Raw genomic sequence first — 22532 nt, forward strand, 5'->3', positions numbered from 1 at the left:
ATATACACTTTAAATACCTTTTAAAAATAGAAATTAAATATTTTTTATCTATGCAACAGTGAATACTAAAAAAAGTAATGAAAAAAAATATGAAGGAATAACTCATCTAAATTCTCTCTTTCTTTTTCCCTTTTGTCCTCTGTCTCTCTCTCTCGCTCTCTCTTTCTCTCTCTCCCTCTCTTTTCTCTATTTCCGACCTCACTTTTAGCCCATAATGAGCAAGAACCTGACACAGTTCTTTATAGAAACTAAGACTTTTCTTTTTCCTGCTAAGCATTTTTTATTTAAATCTGCCTTGAGAAGAGATTCTACTCTTGATCATTTGTCTGTATAGGCACTCAATTCTTTCTTCCAGATCTTGAATGCACAACTCCAAATTTTTCAGATGGTCTTGCACACTTTCGACAGCACAGAGAGATCGTAATACACCAACCACCTTTCCAAATTCACTTGCATTTTCTTCTTTGCAGGCTGCTCTTTGAAGGTGCGTCAGTTTTGAAACTGCTGACCACCTACTAGGCTTTAATTGAGACTTTGAACCTGATATAAAGAGCAATAATGACTTGAATACATTGAGAGTAACTGCTTCCACCTCTCTCAACATGCTAACTGTGGCCATTGTCTCCTGGTCTGCGTTCGAGGAAGAAAGTTCTCGTTGCTTTTGCATACTCTCCAACCTTCCAATGGCCCTGTGGATTGCCTTTTTAATCACCTTTCTTGAGGCTAGGAATTTCTTAGCCTCAGTTTCAACTCCACCTCTTCTCCGGATGATCGGCAAAAGTTTTTGCGTGCATTCCTTTGTTTGCAGCAAGGAATCCTTAGCAGTACTGCATACATCCAACAATCTGAGAGATCCATCCAACAAGTCACTCCATTTTGGTTGTTGCTCTTGTACTAATGTTCTTTGGGTTAGAGGCAAGAGAAGAAACTTCTCAAAACAATCATGCAAATCCTGAAGTCCACTTAGGTTGTGGTTTATTGATGATAAGGATGATGGAGTGCCTTCTGAGGCCCTTATTCTGCCCAAATTTATTTCAATCTGTGAGAAGAAAGGATGTGGTGTAGAAGGCAAACTGTTGGAGCGAACATGGTAGGCAGCCATTTCTCACAAAAAGAAAGGCCTAGAAGATGAATATTGCTAAACCTACTTCTTTCAATTTGCCTTCTGTTCTTTGCCTCTCTTCAGTATACAACAAGTTAAGGGAGACAAAAGGAATCTCTTCCTCTTCAATTATGGAGCACTAGTAGAAAAATATTGATTTGGATTTAGGTCTTTATTCAGCAATGTTTATTTATGCATGTCTCCCACTCAGCATCAAATTATTAAAAACTAATAGGACCAAACGTGTTGGTTCCATATAATATAGGAAATATTGCACGAGGGGTACTGATTTAAAAGGTTTCTTTATGATATAGTAAAAGACAAAACCCATCTTTCTAAGGCCAGCACCCTTTTGTGCATGTGCATATACACGTGCAATCATTTATGTGTTATTAACCGATTCAAGCTTTCAAGTCTCTGGTGTGATTGCTGTGCAGGAGGCAGGCAAGATCTCCATACATGGAATATGTTGTTTTATTTTCATTCCTACTTTCCATGCATTCCTTTAGTTATAACCTATCTTGATTTTATTTTTACCAAATTAGATATCAGGAAATAGTATCTTTTCAAAAAACGGTTTTGGAGTAGACTGGATATAGGGTTTAGCCATTAGAGGAAGTTGTAATCTTCATATTTTTCTGTAAGGAATTCAGATCTATACCTTCTACATTGACTGAAATGCATAAATTTCTTGTGTCATTTTACTTTTCTGCATTATTTTTCTTGTTAAAATTTCATTGTTGCACAGAACCTTCAAACAGAGAAAGTGTTGGCTTTTCTAATTATACAATTCTCTAGTTAGTCTCTTGTCAGTCGCAGATAATGTAGCTAGAGAAAAGTAGCACATTGAGTACTCTGAAACCATGTCCAACATTGCAAAGTTATTACAAAATGATCCCTAAAACCATGATTTAAATCCACCGAGTTCATCCCATCAACACTTGGTTAATTAGCAACATCATCAGTATGCTGATTGCCTTGCGAGTGGCAGACAAGATCCTTTCCTCTTGCTGTCCAATCCCATTAGAAGCTAATGAATAAAAAAGAGAATATTAAAAATTTAGAATCCAAAGCGTGTAGGTTTAGTTGGCATCCCCCTAACATGAAGACACTAGCACATTGTTCATTATTTAAAAGCATGTGAAATGGAGAGTTAATGTGGAAGTCATCTATTTTGATTTGTTCTTAATCCTATTAGTCGAGACAAAGGGAATACTTACATGCTTGGTATAAAGTTTAATTACAAAGCTTGGAAGCTAATCCGTTATTTAGAATTTAAGAAGGTCAATACATGATTGAAATTAATGATAAAAATCTTGTAACATTTTTTTCTAGTCTTGATTTATCCATGTTACTGCTGTCTGGGAATAGTTCCCAGTATGCTTTGAAGTAGTTTCTTTTTACTTTTTTCTTTACTGAGACAACAAATTGAAGAAAAATTGGGAAGTGCCATGGGCATCTCAAGGTGACTGTATTTATTATCAAAAGTGTGATATACAAGTATACACCATTCATGCAGAAGAATTTAAGTTCGTGATCTTCTAAGCTAGTGGTTAAGAATGGTCAGAAGGGAGACTCTAATTTTAATCAAATGCCTCGCCAGGCTTTCAAGTTTTTCCTCCAGATCTTGAATGCACAATTCCAGGTCTGTGAGCCAATTTAGCAAATTCTCACTGCGCTCTGATCTTTCAAAACTGATTGGCCTGCGGCCAGCGAGACTGTGCAGTGCTGCGTTCACCTTCTCAAATTCATTGACTTCTGAATCTGATTCCTCGGACATGATCCTTTTGGGTTGCATTAACTTGGAAACGAGAGGCCAGCCTTTTATCTTTGATTGAGCCCTGTTCCCTGACATAAAGGACAACAATGATTCGAAGACAGCACGGGTGGCAGATTCCACTTCTTTTAATGTAGTAACTACTGCCATGCTCTCATTGTCTGTGGAAGAAAGAATCTGTTTTAGCTTCTGTTGCCTCGAAGTTCTCCCGGGCCTTGTTGATCGCCTTCACGAGAGTCTTCCTAGTGGCCATGCATTTACTAACTTCACCACCTCTTCTCCGCAAAACAGTTCGTATTTTATGTGTACTCTCCTTTGTTTGCAGCAACAAGTCCTTTGATATGCAGCAGACATCTAAGAGCCTAAGGGAACTATCAAGAATTGCTTCACCCCATTTCTTGTACTGTTGTTGGGCTAAGACTTGTTGGGTGAGTGGCAACTGAAGCAGCCTATTAACAAGGTCATTTAGTTTATTGCTTATTATGATGATGATGTAGAGGCTGATTTAGAAGATCTCACTCTACATAAATGCCCATCAATTTGTGAAGTGAGAGCGTGATGTCTAGAGGGGAAGCTGTTAGATCGGGTGTGGAAAGCAGGTTTTCTGCTTAAAAGAGAGGCAGCCATTTTTGGTGGAAACAAGAAGGCCTTGTATGAGAAGTTGAATAAATTGCAGTCTTCTACGAGAATTCACTTTCTTTCCTCTTGGTCTTCTTCAATTTATATTTCAGGGTGGTGGAGACGTAAGGAATCTGATCAGCTTTGTTTATCAACTACTAGTGGCATCATTTTAGATCAGATCAAAACACTGTCAGCGATGTTTATGCAATGTTCCTGCCACCCCAGCAGTTATCTGATTCATAAACTATTCTATATTTGCAAATTGAAAGTTGACCTGCTTCCTCTAAAATAATCTGTATATGACGTATAAATATATTTTTCATATGCACTTAATTATGTAATTCCCATGTGTGTAGAATAATCCTTTTGATGCATGTGCAAAAGGGGATCAAACTAATTTGTTTGCATTGTCGAATGTCTTGGTTACTGGCAAAATCGTGTCTAGCTAGGAAGGCATGTCTATCTCATGGGCTACAGATGATGAATTTTATTGTCAGTTGTCAAGACAATTTAATCTAATAACAGGTTTGTAAAAGGGAGAATGGGCAAGCTGGAATTTTCTATGTTTCAACAGATTGTAAATGCCACTCGTGCATTACATATTTATGGATTATTCTGCAGTAAGCTATATAACTTATTTGGCTCCTTTTTTCCCCGATATGAGATCCTTAAAATACTTGTTTGAGGAATTGGCGAGCTGATTTGGCAATACATTTCATAAACATAGCTGAAATTGCAGTTAGATCCAGATCAAAATCATGTTAATATCAATTTCAAGCAGACGAAATTCCTCATGTCTTTCCCATTCCATGGTATATATTGAGCAGATGCCAAGGAGCAAGTCACAGGACAGAGTTGCAAATTGAAACATCAAAACCTTATGTATCTGAAGCCCGCCTCTCCTTCTTCATCATCAAAAAACAACAACTAAACAGTCTTCAAGATTTGCTTGATTGTGTTTATAAGTTGCTTCAATTGCCTCTCACTCAGCAAGCTTACATCCAAGATCGGCAGAAGGTCTTTGTTAATGGAGTTTTGGGTGGATCTCTCTAGCTTTTTGTATCTGTGCAACAATGCAAGGGATGCCTTGTTGCAAACAAAGAAAGCCTACATGAATTTCAATCAGTGATTAGCAGAAGAAGAGGAAACATAACAAATTCCCGTGAGGTAAGGAAATTCATGACCACTACAAAAACTCTGAGAAAGACAAACGAAAAGACCTTGAAGAGCTTTCAGGGGTTGAAGAATAAATACACATCAGACAAAGATGATGAATCTTGTTATATGATTAGTTTGTTGAGAGAGGTCATAGCAGTCACTATGGTAGTATTTGAGCCATTGTTGTACTTCATCTCTGGATCAAAGGCACAGTCAAAGCCCAGCGACAACTGGCCATTACTTTCCAAGCTGATGCACGGCAGAAGAATTGCATGTGAGGCAGAAGCTAGTGTAAATGAATTTGTTATGGTGGATGCAGCTTTGTGCTCCTCCAAGGGCAGCGAAACCGAAGAGACCACAAAAATTGAGAATTTGCAAAGCAAGATGCTGAACTTGGATTTATGTGTTCAAGATCTTGAAGGACTTTAATGCCTCTTTAGGTGTTTAATGAAAGCCAGAGATTCTATCCTCAACAGATTCAACCACTAGAATTAAGATGATTTGACTCATATTTTACATAAAATATTACATATGTAATTATCCTTGTGATACACAAATTATTAGCCTTCTCAAGATTTTCCTCTGTATTATACTTTCCTTCTGTCCTCACCATCTCCAGCCACTACATTTAGAATTATGTAACTGATATCTACATTGATCAAATATTTCAGACATCACACAGTCATAAGGTATCACAAATCTCCACTGTTCAAATTTTTGATGTTCTCGTCAAAAATCACACATCACACAATCACAAATCATAATCCAAGAGTTCACAAGGTGCAAGAATGTATTAATTAAAGTCACTAAACTAATATATACTTTAATATTACGTGTAACAAATCTGGATTCAAGTACCACTATTCCAACAATCTTTCGGATCCAATCAACTAACTCTCAAAGAGTTAAACTCAAGTTATTACTAGTAACTAACTTGAGCTCTTATATAGAGCTTAACAATTAAATATATTTTTGATCTGAAACTAGGGTATTATAATGGGTTTTTTTTTGCAACCCTAGATATTCACTTTGCTTTACAAACTTTTGAAAAAGAAATTATTAGCCTTATCAAACTTTGCCACCATAGAGTACTTTCCTCCTATCTCTGTCAATTTCCAAACCTTTATGGTTGATATTACTTCTCCCAACTATCCATTTGGAAGATATTTAAAGAAAAAGTAAATTGTTTAGAAGATGACAAACTACATGATGTAGTCTTAGGATTTACCATCTATGTAGCTGACAATTCATATGCCACTCGTGCACCACAATTTTTATGCTTCGTTGTGTAGTATGCTATATTACTATATTTACAGAGTTGAAAAGCTGGGGTGAGGAGACTACATAGGCACGACTGAGGTAAAATGCAGATCCAAGCAAAGAACATCTTACTATTCATTTAATATTAAAAAGATGGAAGATAATGTTGAATCAATTATTTATCTGGACCAACAGTCTGCAGCTTCTTAGTTTTCTGAGCCAACAGTGTGCAGATTCTTAATTCTCTCAGAAAACGTGGTCAAACTGACATATGTTAATGTTCAAACATGGAATAAACTTGGGCCCTGTGTGTATAAGGCTGAAAAGAAATCTTACATTAAGTCTTTGTTTGGATCATGATAAATAATAAAATTTTTCTTTGTTTGGATCATGATAAATAATAAAATTTTAATATATAATATTTTACAGACGTGAAAAAATAACAAATGTTATTTAACTGATAAATTTTGGAGTGGATTTTTAAATCACCATATTGGTAGTATTTGGTGAGCATTCTATTTATTTTTCATTATACCCCTATCTAATTTAATTAATTTCATGTATGTCATGACAATTAAAAATTTATTAAATTAATGTAATAATATAAATAATTATTATTTATTTTATTAAATATAAAATTTTAATTTAATTATGTATAATAATTATTTATTTAAATACAAATATAATTATATTGATAAATAATTTTTTTTCTCTATATACTTCTTTTATACCATTTACTATTACATATAATATGTAGGGGTAAATTAGTAATTGAGCTAAAAATACAATTATATCATACTATCATCCAAATAAAAATATGTCATTAACATACATTAATATATTATCATCCAAACATAAAAAAATTTTGTCATTACAATCTTATATTATTGCTATTCAATTACTGTCATTACTATATATTAATTAACTATCACTGAAATTTATCTAAATAAAGCCTTAAGATAGTGTAATTTTGTGAAATAATCTTTCCAGTTACATGTATATATGATACATGTTTTACTCGTGTTCTAAAATAAATATATTTTCTATAATCACATACGAGTGGCTCTGTAGAGCTCTCCTATCCTATAGAAACACAGGACAAGTTGATATGTGTAATTTTTATTTTATACTTGTTTACAAGTGAATTATATATGTTATATTAGGTAAATAAACAATCTGATGAAGATACAGTTATGGGTGAAGATAAGCAACTTTATGCGTGCACAATATGAAGCATTTTATTATACGCCACTACCATGTGTGGCCAAGCTGGATGTATGTTAGGTAACATTGTATTTGTCACTCGTGCATTGAATAGTTTATGAATCATTCTGCAGCTACTAAATTACTTTATCTGCAGATACTGCTCTGATTTTTTTCCCTTAAAATAATTGTTGGTTGAGTTGGCAAGGTGGTGGTGGGGAGACATTGGTTGAACATTGCAGAGGAAGCATGAAGATCTAGATCTCAAATACATTGCCCGTCTATTGAATATAAAAGAAGATAAGATTCCTTATGTCTCTTTCTCTCATTGTATCCATACATAAATATATTGAGAAGACGGCCAAGAAGGAGAGAAGATAACAAGACATATTCTACGTTGAAAGCAAAGCCTTCTGGCCTCTAAGAAAAATGACTGCCTCTCTTTCAAGAACCCAGTCAACGTACCATGCTAGATCTAACAGCTTGCCCTCTAGGCCACACCCACTCAGTTTAGAAGTTGGTGAGTATTTGAGCAGACTGAGATCCTCCGAGGACACCTCTACATCTTCATCATCCATCAGCCGAAAAATAAGTGGCCTCCAGGATTTGAACGATTGTGTTAATAAGTTGTTTCAATTGCCTTTGACTCAGCAAGCTTTCACCCAGGAGCAGCACAAGGCACTGGTTGATCAAGTATTGGATGGATCTCTTAGGCTCTTGGATCTGTGCAACAGTGCCAAGGATGCCTTGTGGCAAACAAAGGAAAGTGTACATGAGTTTCAATCAGCCATCCGAAGAAAAAGAGGTGGTGAAATTGGTATTGTGGATGAGGTCAGGAAATTCTTAGCCTCTAGGAAGACTGTGAAGAAGATGATCCACAAAGCATTGAAGAACTTGAAGGGTTTGGAAACTAAATACATGTTTGACAAAGATGATGAAACTTTTGAATTTTTGAAAGAGGTAGCAAAAGTCAATATCACTGTACTTGAATCACTGTTTTCCTTTATATGTGGATCAAAGGCACAAGCAAAGCTCACCAGCAACTGGTCATTGCTTTCCAAGCTGATGAGCAACTGGAGAATAGCGTGCGAGGAAGAAGATGAAAACGAATTTGGTCTGGTGGATTCAGCATTGGGGTCCTTCCTTGGCTGCAAATCAGACAACAACATAAAAACTGAGAATGTGCAACACAAGCTGCAAAACTTGGAGCTGTGTGTCAATGATCTTGAAGGAGGAGTTGAGTGCATCTATAGGTGCTTAATCAAAGCCAGAGTTTCAATCCTCAACATCTTCAACTACTAGAATTGAATATATGTAACTGATATTTGTACATAAACAAAATATACATCTAACAATCATTTGGATATAGAAATATTTGGCAAGGCCGTTGACTCTATAGTACAGTTTCCATCAATCTTTTTAACTTTTATTTTGAATGTTTAATAGTTGATGTTATTTTCTTTAGAATATTTAATAGAAATATGAAAAATCTAAACAGATTAAAATTTTTTTGAATAGTATTATGAATATCTTAGGTATTATCAACTGGAGCGTGAAAATTTTAACTATTAGATACAAGAGAAAATCATTGCCTGCTAATTCATATATATGGGAAATAGATAAGTGCTTATCAAATAAATAAAAATTATGTCATATGATATCATGATTCTTTATAGGAAAATATGTGATTTTTAGGTTCATATATGGGTTTAAGTTACATAATATCTGTAGCGCCCTGGAAATTGAAGAAGAAGAAAAAAAAAAAAAAAAAAAAAGGAGAGGACACGTCAGCAGCCACGTCAGCAGACCCAGTCAGCAGTCCCGGCCAACCGGGACCTGCCACGTGGCAAGACCACGTCGATCCAGGACGGGCCACGTTGGCGATCCGCGTATGCGCGATCGGACGGCCCAGATCAAGCGTGCGATCGGACGGCCCAGATGCAATCGCACGGACGGCCCAGATTCAATAAAAAACGGACGGCCCAGATTAAATCAAAATGGACGGCTGAGATCAAAAGGCAAAAGGGTATAAATAAGACCCCCACACCAGACCACAAAACCCTAGCCGCCTGCCCTCGCCGGAGAAGACGAACCAGAAGCCGGCCGCCGCCACCCGCTGCCGCACCGGAGAGATTTCTGACCGCCGATCGAGGTAAATTTCATACCCCCGACTCGTTTTTCCACGCTGATTTCCCCTGTGGCCAAATCGGAGCCAAAATCCCGGACAAACGGCCGAAAAACACGGCCGAAACCCAGCGGCGCCGCTGCGCCCCTCCTCGGTTTTTGCCTCCGATGAGGCCCTTCCCGGCCTCCGTTTAATGCAATTTTTATATCACTGTAATCACCATTCTTTTCTCTACAGGTTGATCGGAGCTGAATCACCAAAACACGAACTTCACCGGAGAGCCGCCGCACCCGAGAGCACCGCCGCCGGTAAGCTTCGGTTTTCCGTAATTTTTTGGCCCCCCGAGGGCCCTAGAATTGTTTAATCGCAAGGATCGATGCAAGTGTGGCCGAATTCGGCCGGAAACGGCCAAATCGAGGCTAATCGCTGCCGCAAGCGGCGGCGCCGTCGCCGGAGCACGGCGGAGCCGCCGTGCCGGAATTGCGATATTGGCCAAAAAGGGGCCCTGGGCGTAATTTGGGATTTTTTGGAACATGTACAGGTACCAGTAGTGCGTTTCAGTTCCCCGGAAAAAATTCAGGGAAAATTAGGGACAGCCTGTAGGCGCACTGTGAAGCCATGTTCGGACCCCGAAACGAGTAAGGACCCCTCACCCTATTTTCTATCACGGTATTAAAGTTCAATAATGATAAAACGGTATTTCATGAATCAACGAATGTGTGAAATTGCTTAAGGTCGCTAATGGAGCCCGAGTTTAGTGTGGTTGTCGGTTAATTGTTATTTGCCATGTTTTACAGTTTTAAAAGCAGTATGAGGTTTGATGTTTTCATTTTATAGTTTCGTGTGCATATTTTACTGTTTTACCGATTATGGATTGAATGACTGGGATATTGATGCTGTATGTTGTCTGTTTGGCATAAATTACTGTTTTGCTTGTTTGTATGTGGATTGATGATGCTGACTGAGGGAAAAGAGAATGATAGATTATGTAAATGGGTAATTGTATAATGTGGTCAGCTTGACTAGATATCCTGGGAGATGGTGGACGGACCGAGTCCGTAGGGAACCCTACCAGGATTGTGGTCTCCCATACCGGACGGGGTATGGAGATCTTATGTGTTTTGGCGCCCATACCGGACGGGGTATGGGGACGGCTCTGGAATATGATTTCAAGTGTTAAGGGTTAACGGGTAGCGGGACCCTTATGGATCCCATGGATACTAGTGGGTTGGTAAAAGAGGAAAAATATGTTGTGTAACGATTGAATTACAAAAGGCTTGATAAGTATTATGTATCACAGTTCGTATATGATTTCATGATGATGATAATGTTATTGCTTTCGTATACTGTTTTATGGATTCCATCGAGGTAAGTGGATGGTGAAGGATTTATTATTGGTAAAAGAATTTGTTGTAAATTATGCTCCATTGGTCTTTTTGTGTTTTCTACCCACCTTTACCTCCGTGACGTGAGATATCGTGATGTTTTTACTGGGCTAGTGTAGCTCATTCCTTATTTAATCATTTCAGATCAGGAAGACATCGTTCCCGAGCCGGTTCCGCAGGAGGACGACGAAGGGGACGCCTAAAGACTCCATAGTCATATTCGTAGCTTTTACTTTCAAGTTTCTCATTTAGGTAGTTTGATCTTTTATATTTTGTGAGCACGTTTTTGTTTTTAGTGTAAGGGATGTTAATCGAATTTTTGACTTCGCTTCCGCATTTGATATTTTTAATATACATTTCATTTTAAATTTCCGAGGCCGTTACAATATCTATAACTTGAGTTTAAATTTTTGAATTCTGGTGGTTTGAATCAAAAATAATTCCGGATTAAAGGTATTTGACCTAAAGTATTGTAAATAGTATTAGACATGTGGCAACCATGTGACTTAAAACTAGTAGTACATCCTGAACCTTGTGGGTAATTTAGATGGTGATTTGTAATTTTGATGTGTGGCTTGATAAGAACATTAATGACTTAAATTGTAATATCTAATTCAAGAAAATAAATAATTATTATTTAATTATTAACCAAAGAGAAATTGTACTTATGTTATATAAACCCTTATGAAAAGTTTTGCTGACAACACAAGAATTGAGAGGTAATTTATTGAAGAGGATTTGGTGCTGTTGAAACTGCAATCCTATTGTCAATTTAGCATAACAGTAAGAATATGTCTAAATTGACACTTAATTCTATGCACCATTTCATGTTATTTAAGAAATCGAGTCAGTGGACTATTATTGAACAACTGACATTTTAGTTTTATCAGATAAATTTTTAAAAATTAGAATTGTAGCATATATGTTTAAAAAAATTAGTTTTACATAAATTTTTTTTAAAAAAGAGCAGGAAATAATAATTGAATAAAATTTTGAAAGGTTTTATTCAATATTTTTGAATTTTTTCAAATATAATAGTGCAGATATTGGACATTAAAAATAAAAAATTAATTATTTCTTTTTTATAAATAACTAGTCTAAAATAAAAAAAAAACTGCAATTTCCTTTTACATCTTTTTTTTTTTGCTGTCAGCTATTATTGTTTTTAAACTAACAAGTGGTATCAAAGTTAACCCAAAATGTCAACTGACAAATAGCCTTTCTTTGATAGCTCCACATACCTTTAATGATAAAAACTACCAAATTTGGTCACTAAAGATACAAACATATTTAAAAGACTTTAATCTTTGGAAGATTGTAATAAAAGATAAACTTATACCCCCACTGCCAAGAGATCCTACCTTGGCACAAATCAAAAACAATTATGAAGAAAAAGCCAAAAGAGTTAGAGCTAAGATTGTTATTCAAAATTCGGTGGCAGATTCATTTTTTTTCGAGAATCATGGCATGCAAGACTGCTAAAGAAACTTGAGATAGACTAAAAGTAGAGTATCAAGGAAGCGACAGAACCAGATAAATGCAGATTTTAAATCTGAAAAGGAATTTTGAAACTTTAAGTATAAAAGAAGATGAATCTGTCAACAAATACTCTAATAAAATTTTTTTCATAGTCAACCAAATCCATTTGCTTGGTGAGGATTTTCCATATAGCAAAATTGTGGAAAAGGTTCTCGTGATACTTCCTAGGGGATTTGAGTCCAAAATTTCCTCTTTAAATGTGTACAAAGATCTCAACAATATTTTAATACCTGAACTGATGAGTGCTCGTTAAGCACAAGAACAAAGAAGGGTTTTGTGGTAAGAAAAAATTATTAAAGGAGCCTTTCATGCACAAAATCATTAAGGAAATAATGGCAAACAATATTTTTCCAATAAGTTAAAAAAAAAAATGAAAGCTTACGATAGCAAGAGAAAATTTGCTCCCTGTACGCACTGCAAAGAGACCACTAATATAGAGAAATATTGTTGGTGGAGGCCTAATGTAATATGTGGCAATCACAAACGACCTGAACACATCACCAAAGTATGTAAAAGCAAGGTTAAAGTTCATCAAAATAGTCTACAAGTACAGGTAACTGAGTAAGAAATTCAAGAGGTGAAACTATTTGCTACCTCATGCTTTTGTAGTATAAATATCGACAACGCTTGGTTCATTGACAGCGGATGCATAAACCATATGACATTGGATGCAGTAATCTTTAAAGATTTTGATTAAAACTTCAAAACCACTGTGAGAATTGACAATGAAGAACTTCTTGAAGTAAAAAGCAAAGGTATAGTTGGAGTAAAAACTTCTACAAGTATTAAACTCATTGATAATGTTTTATATGTTCTTGAACTCAGTCAAAATTTGTTGAATGTTGAGCAAATATTGGAGAAAGATTATTCTCTTGAGTTTAAAAATAAAAATTGCATTATCTTTGATAATGATGGAGTTGGTTGTTCTGTGTGAAAATGAAGGAGAAAAGTTTTGCTGTTGATTGGAATATGGATAAAGCTTATACAGGTACAGATTTAAATGATTCAATTTTATGGCATAAACAATTTGGACACTTCAATCATTGGAGTTTAACCAAACTCATAAAGCAGAATCTTGTTAAAAATATGCCAGAAATTGCAGCTGAATCCCATGATTGTGATGCTTGTCAATTGAGAAAAAAATGTAAAGCTACCATTTCCAAAAGGTCAAGCTTGGAAGGCATCCCAAAAGCTACAACATATGCATACTGATATGTGCAGACCCATGACTGTTTCATAAATAAATGATAACTGATACTTTCTTCTCTTTATTGATAATTTTTTTAGAATGTATTGGGTCTATTTTCGCAAAGTTAGAAGTAAAGTCTATGACGTGTTTTAACAATTCAAAAATTACATTGAAAACCAAAATAATTTGAAGATTAAAATATTGATATCTGACAATGTTATGAAGTACAACTCTAGCTAATTTGATAAGTTTTGCAGATATGAAGGGATTGAATATCAGTTAATTATAACTTACACATCTCAACAAAGTGGTGTAATTGAACGGAAGAACATGACCATGACAATGGCACAGAGTACACTTCAATCATTGAAGTTTAACCAAACTCATAAAGCAGAATCTTATTAAAAATATGCCAGAAATCGCAGCTGAATCTCATGATTGTGATGCTTGTCAGTTGAGAAAAAAATGTAAAGCTACCATTTCCAAAAGGTCAAACTTGGAGGGTTTCCCAAAAGCTACAACTTATACACATTGATATGTGCAGGCCTATGACTCTTTCATTAATGAATGATAATCAATACTTTTTTCTCTTCATTGATGATTTTTCTAAAATGTGTTGGGTCTATTTTCTCTAAACTAGAAGTGAAGTCTATGACATGTTTTAATAATTTAAAAATTACGTTGAAAACTAAAATAATTTGAAGATTAAAATGTTGAGATCTGATAAGAGCATAGAGTACAACTCTACCCAATTTGATAAAGTTTGCAGAGATGAAGAGATTGAACATCAGTTAACTGTAACTTACACACCTCAACAAAATGGTGTAAGTGAACGGAAGAACAGGACCATGACAATGGCACGGAGTACACTTCAATCATTGAAGTTTAACTAAACTCATAAAGCAGAATCTTATTAAAAATATGCCAGAAATCGCAGCTGAATCTCATGATTGTGATGCTTGTCAATTGAGAAAAAAAATGTAAAGCTACCATTTTCAAAAGGTCAAACTTGGAAGGTTTCCCAAAAGCTACAACTTATACACATTGATATGTGCAGACCCATGACTGTTTCATTAATGAATGATAATCGATACTTTCTTTTCTTCATTGATGATTTTTCTAAAATATGTTGGGTCTATTTTCTCTAAACTAGAAGTGAAATCTATGACATGTTTTAATAATTTAAAAATTACGTTGAAAACTAAAATAATTTGAAGATTAAAACGTTGAGATATGATAAGAGCATAGAGTACAACTCTACCCAATTTGATAAAGTTTGCAGAGATGAAAAGATTGAACATCAGTTAACTGTAACTTACACACCTCAACAAAATGGTGTAAGTGAACGGAAGAACAGGACTGTGATGGAGATGGCTAGATGTCTAATCTTTGAGAAAAATTTACCAAAACATTTTTGGACTGAAGCTGTAACTACTTCGGTATATCTTTTAAACAGATTACCCACCAAAGCTCTCAAAGACAATACTCCATATGAGGCTTGACATAATATGAAGCCGTCAGTGCATCATGTTAGAGTTTTTAGCAGCATTTGTTTCTATCAAATTCCATAACAGAAGAGGGACAAGCTTCATAAAAGAGCAGAAAAAAGAATTTTTGTTGGTTACAGCCTTGTCACAAAGGGATACATAACTTACTATTTGAAAACTAACAAAATTGTTGTGAGTAGAGATGTTAAATTTAATGAAATGACAGCTTCGAATTGAGAGAATATTGAGAAAGTGCAAACTAAAGTTCTCAATAACGGGCCAAACCAATCACAGGCTGTAGCAGATAGTTAAACTTTTGATGATGAATCTATCAGAAGTACCAGATCCTTACAAGAAATATATCAGAGGTGCAATTTTATTGTTTTAAAACCAAACAATTTCTATGAGGCAAAACTTTACCAGCTTGGAGAAAAGTAATGTAGGAGGAGATTGAAATGATCAACAAAATGAAACATGAGAGCTTGTTGAAAGACCTGAAGAGCAAAAAATAATTAGAGTCAAATGGGTTTTTAAAACAAAGCGTAATTATGATGGTTCAATCTTCAAACGCAAGGCATGACTTGTAGCCAAGGGATATGTGCAGCGACATGGAGTCGATTACCAAGAAATATTTGCTGCAGTTGTTAGGTATGACACTATCAGATTAATTATTGCCTTTGCTGCATTTAAAAAATGACAGATTCATCAACTTGATGTTAAATTTTTAAATGACCTTCTTGATGAAAAAATTTATGTTGAGCAGCTTGATGGTTTTATAATTTCTGAAAAAGAAAATTATGTTTATTTGTTAAAGAAGACCCTTTATGGTCTTAAACAAGCTCTAAGAGCTTGGTATAAGAGAATAGACAATTATTTATTGCAGTTTAGGTTCAAAAGAAGTAATAGTGAGGCAACCTTATATGTCAAAGAAGCAGACGAAAAAATTCTGGTTGTCTCCCTATATGTTGATGACATGCTAATAACATGAGAAAATCTTGAAATTATCCAATCATTTAAAGCTCAAATGAATGAGTCTTTCGAAATAACAGATTTAAGACTGATGCAATATTTTTTTAGCATAATCTTAAAGAAATTTCACGTGACAGATTGCAAACCTATGAGTATTCCAATATCTACATATGAAAAATTGAGTAAAGATGTTGATGGAAAGAAGGTTAATAAAAGCTTGTATAGAAGTTTTATTGGAAGTCTTTTATGTCTCACAGCAACCAGACTTGATATTATGTTTGCTGTGAGTATTTTATCTAGATATATACATTCTATATTTGAAAAATATTTTTCAGTAGTAAAAAGAATGCTTAGGTATTTAAAAGGTATCATAGATCTTGAATTATATATAAATACAGAAAATAAAGAAGTGAAGCTGCTGGGATATTCTGACAATGGTTAGAGAAGCTGTTTAGATGATTTCAAAAACACTTCTAGAAATCTTTTCTCTTTGGGTTCTGCTATCTTCACATGGAGCTAAAAGAAACAAGAAACACCAGCACAATCAACAACTGAAGTTGAATATATTGCTGCCGCCTCTGTTGTGATTAAGCTATCTGGTTAAAGAAACTTTTAATGGATCTTAGATATTAACAAAAAGGTCCAACTGAAATCAAATGTGACAATTTTTTAGCGATGTCAATTTTAAAAAATTCTGTATTTCATAGCAGAATAAAATATATCACGAGAAGTTTAACAATTCAATAAAGTAGTACTGATTCATTGTTCTTCAAATAATCAACATGTTGATATACTTATAAAGGGTTTGCCTAGATAAAAGTTTGAAATTCTTAGGAAAATGATCAGTGTCTGTAACAAAAATGCCAAGGAGTGTTGAACAACTGGCATTTTAGTTTCAGCAAATAAACTTTTAAAAATTAGAATTACAGCAGATATTGAATAAAATTTTACAAGATTTTATTTAATATTTTTGAATTTTTTCAAATATAATAATGCAGATATTAGGCATTAAAAGTAAGAAATTAGTTATTTCTTTTGTATAAATAACTGGTCTTGAATGAAATAAAAATTACTGCAATTTCCTCCTACATTATTTTTAAACCAACTACTAACAACTGAAGTTGCCTCAGGAAGCCAGAATTCATGCGTATTCCTTGTGTCACAATTGAAGAGGTATGAAGGAGATGCTAACCTAGAGAACAACTCACTGTCAATTATGGATTCAGAAGGCCAAGTAAAAGTAGAGCCAGGAAAAATACTGCAAAGGAGGACCATCACTTGCAGAGGAACAAACATAGAACAAGTATTGGTGAAGTGGCTCAGAATGGTTTCTAGGGAAACCACGTAGGAAGATTGAGACATTGTCAAGGTGCAATTCCCTCACATCGACCTTGACACCACTCTCTATAAAAGCTAAGAGTATTCTCTTTCCTGCTAAGCATTTTGATTTAAATCTGGCTTGTGCATATCAATTTACTTGGACCAGTATTTTTGACACCTTTAGAAAGTGATAAATTTGCCACATTGAAGTTTATTTTTGCTAATAAATTAAAGTATCTTTGTCAATAAACTAACTTTTTTTATTTTTCTTATAGAAAAAGAAGAAATATTTATTTCAGAAAAAAAAGAAAAAAGAAAAAAGAAAAAAGAAGAAACATTGTTGAGAAGAAGAAGATGCAAATATAGAGATTTGGATCCTTGAAAACTAATTTACTTGGTAATGTTAAACTAATTGGTTATTTTAGATTTAGGACATTAGGCTTTTTTTTTTTTTAAACTTATTTCATTCATAATATGTGCAATTAGAATCTGAAAAGTATCTAAGTGAAAATTTTAGTTTAATGTGCAAATGAGTCTAGCACAAAGCACCAGCATATGAACATAAATATATTGCACTTTAGAGAGGGAAAAATAAGTAATGGAGCAAAATATTTGGCAAAAACTAGTGCATCAAATTTTGTATGAATTGGACGATATCTTTCACTTTTGGTTTATATATAGATGCAAGTGTCTTGCTATTCTAGGCTAGTGACTAAGAGTATTGAGAAGAGAGACTCTAGTCTTGATCATTTGTCTGTATAGGCACTCAATTCTTCCTTCCAGATCTTGAATGCACAACTCCAAAATTTTCAGATGGTTTTGCACACTTTCGACAGCACAGAGAGATCGTAATACACCAACCACCTTTCCAAATTCACTTGCATTTTCTTCTTTGCAGGCTGCTCTTTGAAGGTGCGTCAGTTTTGAAACTGCTGACCACCTACTAGGCTTTAATTGAGGCTTTGAACCTGAGATCAAGAGCAAAAATGACTTGAATACATTGAGAGTAACTGCTTCCACCTCTCTCAACATGCTAACTGTGGCCATTGTCTCCTGGTCTGCGTTCGAGGAAGAAAGTTCTCGTTGCTTTTGCATACTCTCCAACCTCCCAATGGCCCTGTGGATTGCCTTTTTAATCACCTTTCTTGAGGCTAGGAATTTCTTAGCCTCAGTTTCAACTCCACCTCTTCTCCGGATGATCGGCAAAAGTTCTTGCGTGCATTCCTTTGTTTGCAGCAAGGAATCCTTAGCAGTACTGCATACATCCAACAATCTGAGAGATCCATCCAACAATGCGTCACTCCATTTTGGTTGTTCCTCTTGTACTAATGTTCTTTGGGTTAGAGGCAAGAGAAGCAACTTCTCAAAACAATCATGCAAATCCTGAAGTCCACTTAGGTTGTGGTTTATTGATGATAAGGATGATGGAGTGCCTTCTGAGGCCCTTATTCTGCCCAAATTTATTTCAATCTGTGAGAAGAAAGGATGTGGTGTAGAAGGCAAACTGTTGGAGCGAACATGGTAGGCAGCCATTTCTCACAAAAAGAAAGGCCTAGAAGATGAATGTTGCTAAACCTACTTCTTGTCAATTTGGTTTCTGTTCTTTGCCTCTCTTCAGTATATAACAAGTTAAGGGAGACTGTTGATCGTAAGTAAATGAGCGTCAAAGGAAGCTCTGCGGATGAGCGAACTTAGAAAGAGAAAGTTGATGAGAGAGAGAGAGACAGCAAAACAGAGCAAGGTTATGCGATATTCTCTGTTTTGCTGTTTTCAGATGGATTGTATTTTTTTTTGAGAAGAAAACTATATTTCTTCTTATTTCATTCTGGTATATATAAGAATGCAAAAATGATGGAAACAGATTACATCAACCAAGTGATAAGATCAAAAAAAAAAAAAAACCGAAATCCATGCATACACGTTGCATGGTGTTTGGGTATTCAACCGTGAAACAATTTCACGGTTGATTTGAATTTAAATTTGAAACTTAAGCAGATAAAAAATTGTTAAATTTAACACTCCCCCTTAATGATTTTTCCACCAATGCCCATCTTTCCTCGCAAATCCTCAAACTTATATTTAGACAGGGGCTTGGTTAGAATGTCCGCAAGTTGATCATCAGTAGAGCAATGTATAAGCTTGATTTCTTGATTTCTCTCAGCCTCACTTATAGTATGGTACTTAACGTTAATGTGTTTAGTTCTCCCATGCATCACAGGATTTTTCGCAATGGTAGTTGCTAACTTATTATCTACATACAACACTGTAGGTCCTTATTTGTCCAGCTTTACATCATCGAACACTTTCCTCAACCAAATTGCTTGGTTAGCTACTGTAGTTGCAGCTACATACTCAGCCTCAGCCGTGGACTGTGCCACAATATCTTGCTTCTTAGATACCCATTAGAAGGCACCGGAGCCAATTTTGAACAAGTACTCACTTGTACTACGTGCATCTTCCACGCTTACTGCCCAATCACTGTCACTGTAGCCAACCAATCCACTCTTAGCTCTTGCTTTGTATTGAACACCAAGATTCCAGGTTCCTTTCAGGTACCTAAGCACATGTTTAGCAGCCTGTAAATGTGATTCCCTCGGTGAAGCCATGTATCTTGAAAGCAAGCTTACTGCAAACAGAATGTCTGGTCTAGAAGCCGTGAGATACAAGAGGCTTCCTATCAGACTTTTGTAATTCCACTCATGAACTTTGCTACCTTCCTCGTCCTTTGACAACTTAAAGTTGGATACCAGTGGTGTAGGTACTGATTTACAGTGATCCATGTTGAATTTATTCAGAATCTCTTTGGCATACTTGCCTTGCGAAAGGAAAATACCCAAGCTGCTTTGATGAATTTGCATTCCTAGGAAGTAAGTAGCCTCCCCGAGATCAGACATCTCGAATTCCTTTTCCAATTTCAGCTTGAACTCCATCATCTTCTTTTTGTTGCTGTCTGTCACTAGTATATTATCAACATATACTGCAGTGATTAACCTATCTTCTTCTCTATTCACGTACAGTGTAGTCTCTGTGCTGCTTTTCTCAAATCCACAGAGAAGTAAATATGTATCTAACTTATCATACCAAGCTCGTGGAGCCTGTTTGAGGCCCTATAAGGCCTTGCGAAGAAGGTAGACATGCTTCTCCTTTCCTGGCTGAATGAATCCTGGTGGCTGCACTACATAGATTTCTTCATTGAGCTTACCGTTCAAGAAGGCCGACTTCACATCTAAATGCATCACACTCCATCCAAATTGAGCTGCCATGCCCAGCATGAGTCTAATTGTTTCATGTCTGGCCATAGGAGCAAAAGTTTATATGTAGTCGATTCCAGAAAGTTGGGAGTACCCCTTTGCCACAAGCCGTGCCTTGTGCTTGTTTGTTGTCCTGTCCGGATTCAGTTTCACCTTGAACACCCACTTGACTCCAATAGGCTTTTTGTCTGTACTTGATTTTACCAGAGACCATGTATTATTCTTCTCGATCATCCTGATTTCCTCTTCCATGACAAGCTTCCACTCTTGCTGCTTAAATGCTTCCTCAACAGAGGAAGGTTCCTTTGAAGTAAAGCTGCACCTTTCATAGATGTCAGCTAAGCTTTTCATTTTTGTTCTCCCTTCTGCTTCATCTTCTTAATCTTCATCATCTTCTTCCTCAGCCTGAATTGGGTTTAATACTGACAGAGATCTCCTTTCTTCTTCTACTGTCACACAGTCTGGTTCGACTTTCTGCTTCTCCCAATTCCAGTAGCTCCTTTCGTCCACTATACATCTCTTCGAATCATAAACTTGTTGGTTTTCAAGCTTAGAATTCGATATGTCTTTGCTTCAGTACTATAACTTAAAAATACTCCCAATTCAGCCTTCTCTTCTAACTTTGATATCCTGTTATCCGAGATATGGCAATAGCATACGGAGCCAAACACCTTTAAGTACTTAGTCGATGGTTTGATGCCGCTCTAGGCCTCCGCAGGTGTCATCTCCTTCACAGCCTTTATAGGCAGCATGTTAAGCAGGAACACGGCAGTGTTTACTGCCTCAGCCCACAAAGCTTTAGGCAAGTGCTTGTGAGTAAGCATGCTTCTTGCCATCTCCACAATGGTTCTGTTCTTCTTCTCCGAGACACCATTCTGTTGAGGTGAATATGGTGCCGTGAGCTGCCTTTTGATTCTATTCTCAGAACAAAAGTTTTTGAATTCTCTGGAATTGAATTCAAGGCCATTATCTATCCTTAGGCACTTCAGCACACAACTACTTTCCTTCTCTGCCATAGTCTTAAACCTCTTGAATTCACCAAAGATTTGAGCTTTATTCTGCAAGAAATAAACCCAAATCATTCTTGAAAAATTATCTATGAACAAGCCAAAATACTTGCATCAACTCATGGAGTTTTCTATCATCAGACCACAGATGTCGGAGTGTATGAGTGCTAGCCTCTCTTCTGCTCTCCAATCTGTTTGCGAAGGCAAAGAATTCCTTGCCATCTTCCCCATCTGGCAAGCACCAAGCACCACATACTGACTCAGTGATTGTAATGTTTGGGAAGTCCTTGGTTAGGCATCCCTTCTGCAGTTGTTGTAGCACTGCCGCATGAAAATGCTCAAGGCGGCTGTGCCATATCTCACTTTCTGTAACAGTGGCAACATTGGCCTTCTCGACTACTTCTCTGAGTTTCAAGGAGTAGGCTTGATCCTTTTTGTAGATGAAGACAATCAATCTATCCTCATGATCATATATCCTACAGCAATTATCCTTGAACGCAATCGAGTAGTCTCAATTAGTCATCTGATTCACACTCAAGAGATTCTGTGAGAGAGTAGGAACAAAATTCACATCAGTGATAAACTTCCTATCTTCTCTGGTTTCAATGGCTATGTAACATTTGCCCTTTGATGGTTTCCAATATACCATTTCCAAGCCGTACTTGGCTTGTGTCTGTTTTGTCAAGTGACACGAACAGAGCCTCATCCTTGCACATATGGGAGGTGCACCTACTGTCCACCACCCAGAGGGTATCATCCTCCATTGACTGATCACTTGAAGCAACGAGAATTGTAGCGCGTTGCTCACTGGACACCTCGGTGACATTGGCATGCTGTAGTTCCTGCTTTGGCTGCAATCCTTCCTGTTTCTGTTTCTGTCTACAGAATTTCTCCTTATGACCAAGCCTTTTGCAGAAGTTGCACCGAACGGTTTTCTTTCCCTTGTACCAGCACTCATTTTTAGGGTGATTTGTCAAGGAACAAATGCTGCATTGAGGATATTTCTTTTGCTTACTGGAATTTTGATTTCCAGTTAGATTCCCTTCACTCCTTCTCCCTTGATTATGTATTGAAGAGTTTCCTTTTATCTGTGTTAAAATTAAGGCTCCCTCGGTGTGTTGTCGAACATGCATATTTAC

The 22532-nt window shown here is 36.1% G+C and overlaps 4 protein-coding genes and 1 pseudogene across 4 annotated transcripts; 2 read left to right on the forward strand and 3 right to left on the reverse strand.

Annotated features, from left to right (window-relative positions):
* Nucleotides 1-280: 280 nt before the first annotated feature.
* LOC110819086 (uncharacterized) lies at nucleotides 281-1239 on the reverse strand. Its single transcript, XM_022048166.2, has one exon. The coding sequence runs from the start codon at nucleotides 1100-1102 to the stop codon at nucleotides 281-283; it is 822 nt and encodes a 273-aa protein (XP_021903858.2). The 5' UTR covers nucleotides 1103-1239.
* Nucleotides 1240-3033: 1794 nt separating this feature from the next.
* LOC148253287 (uncharacterized) lies at nucleotides 3034-3506 on the reverse strand. The gene is made up of 2 exons (XM_088223308.1): nucleotides 3412-3506; nucleotides 3034-3328 (listed from the first exon to the last, which is right to left on the reverse strand). The coding sequence occupies exons 1-2, from the start codon at nucleotides 3504-3506 to the stop codon at nucleotides 3034-3036; spliced, it is 390 nt and encodes a 129-aa protein (XP_088079434.1).
* A 535-nt stretch (nucleotides 3507-4041) lies between these two features.
* Nucleotides 4042-5147, forward strand: LOC110819088 (uncharacterized; annotated as a pseudogene).
* A 2175-nt stretch (nucleotides 5148-7322) lies between these two features.
* Nucleotides 7323-8550, forward strand: LOC110819024 (uncharacterized). The gene has a single exon (XM_022048107.2). The coding sequence runs from the start codon at nucleotides 7551-7553 to the stop codon at nucleotides 8421-8423; it is 873 nt and encodes a 290-aa protein (XP_021903799.1). The 5' UTR covers nucleotides 7323-7550; the 3' UTR covers nucleotides 8424-8550.
* A 9290-nt stretch (nucleotides 8551-17840) lies between these two features.
* LOC110819089 (uncharacterized) lies at nucleotides 17841-18898 on the reverse strand. The gene has a single exon (XM_022048169.2). It carries the CDS (start codon nucleotides 18666-18668, stop codon nucleotides 17841-17843), a length of 828 nt encoding a protein of 275 aa, XP_021903861.2. The 5' UTR covers nucleotides 18669-18898.
* Nucleotides 18899-22532: the final 3634 nt, after the last annotated feature.

This window comes from Carica papaya, chromosome 6 (genome assembly GCF_054855325.1).
Source record: "Carica papaya isolate Zhongbai chromosome 6, ASM5485532v1, whole genome shotgun sequence".
Classification (NCBI taxonomy): domain Eukaryota; kingdom Viridiplantae; phylum Streptophyta; class Magnoliopsida; order Brassicales; family Caricaceae; genus Carica; species Carica papaya.

Coding starts and splice junctions, on each gene's coding strand:
- LOC110819086 (XM_022048166.2), bottom strand. CDS start 1,102: ATGGCTGCCTACCATGTTCGCTCCAACAGTTTGCCTTCTACACCACAT.
- LOC148253287 (XM_088223308.1), bottom strand. CDS start 3,506: ATGGCTGCCTCTCTTTTAAGCAGAAAACCTGCTTTCCACACCCGATCT. Junction 3,329..3,411: donor CTCACTTCACAAATTGATGG/GCATTTATGTAG, acceptor CCTTGTTAATAG/GCTGCTTCAGTTGCCACTCA.
- LOC110819024 (XM_022048107.2), top strand. CDS start 7,551: ATGACTGCCTCTCTTTCAAGAACCCAGTCAACGTACCATGCTAGATCT.
- LOC110819089 (XM_022048169.2), bottom strand. CDS start 18,668: ATGGCTGCCTACCATGTTCGCTCCAACAGTTTGCCTTCTACACCACAT.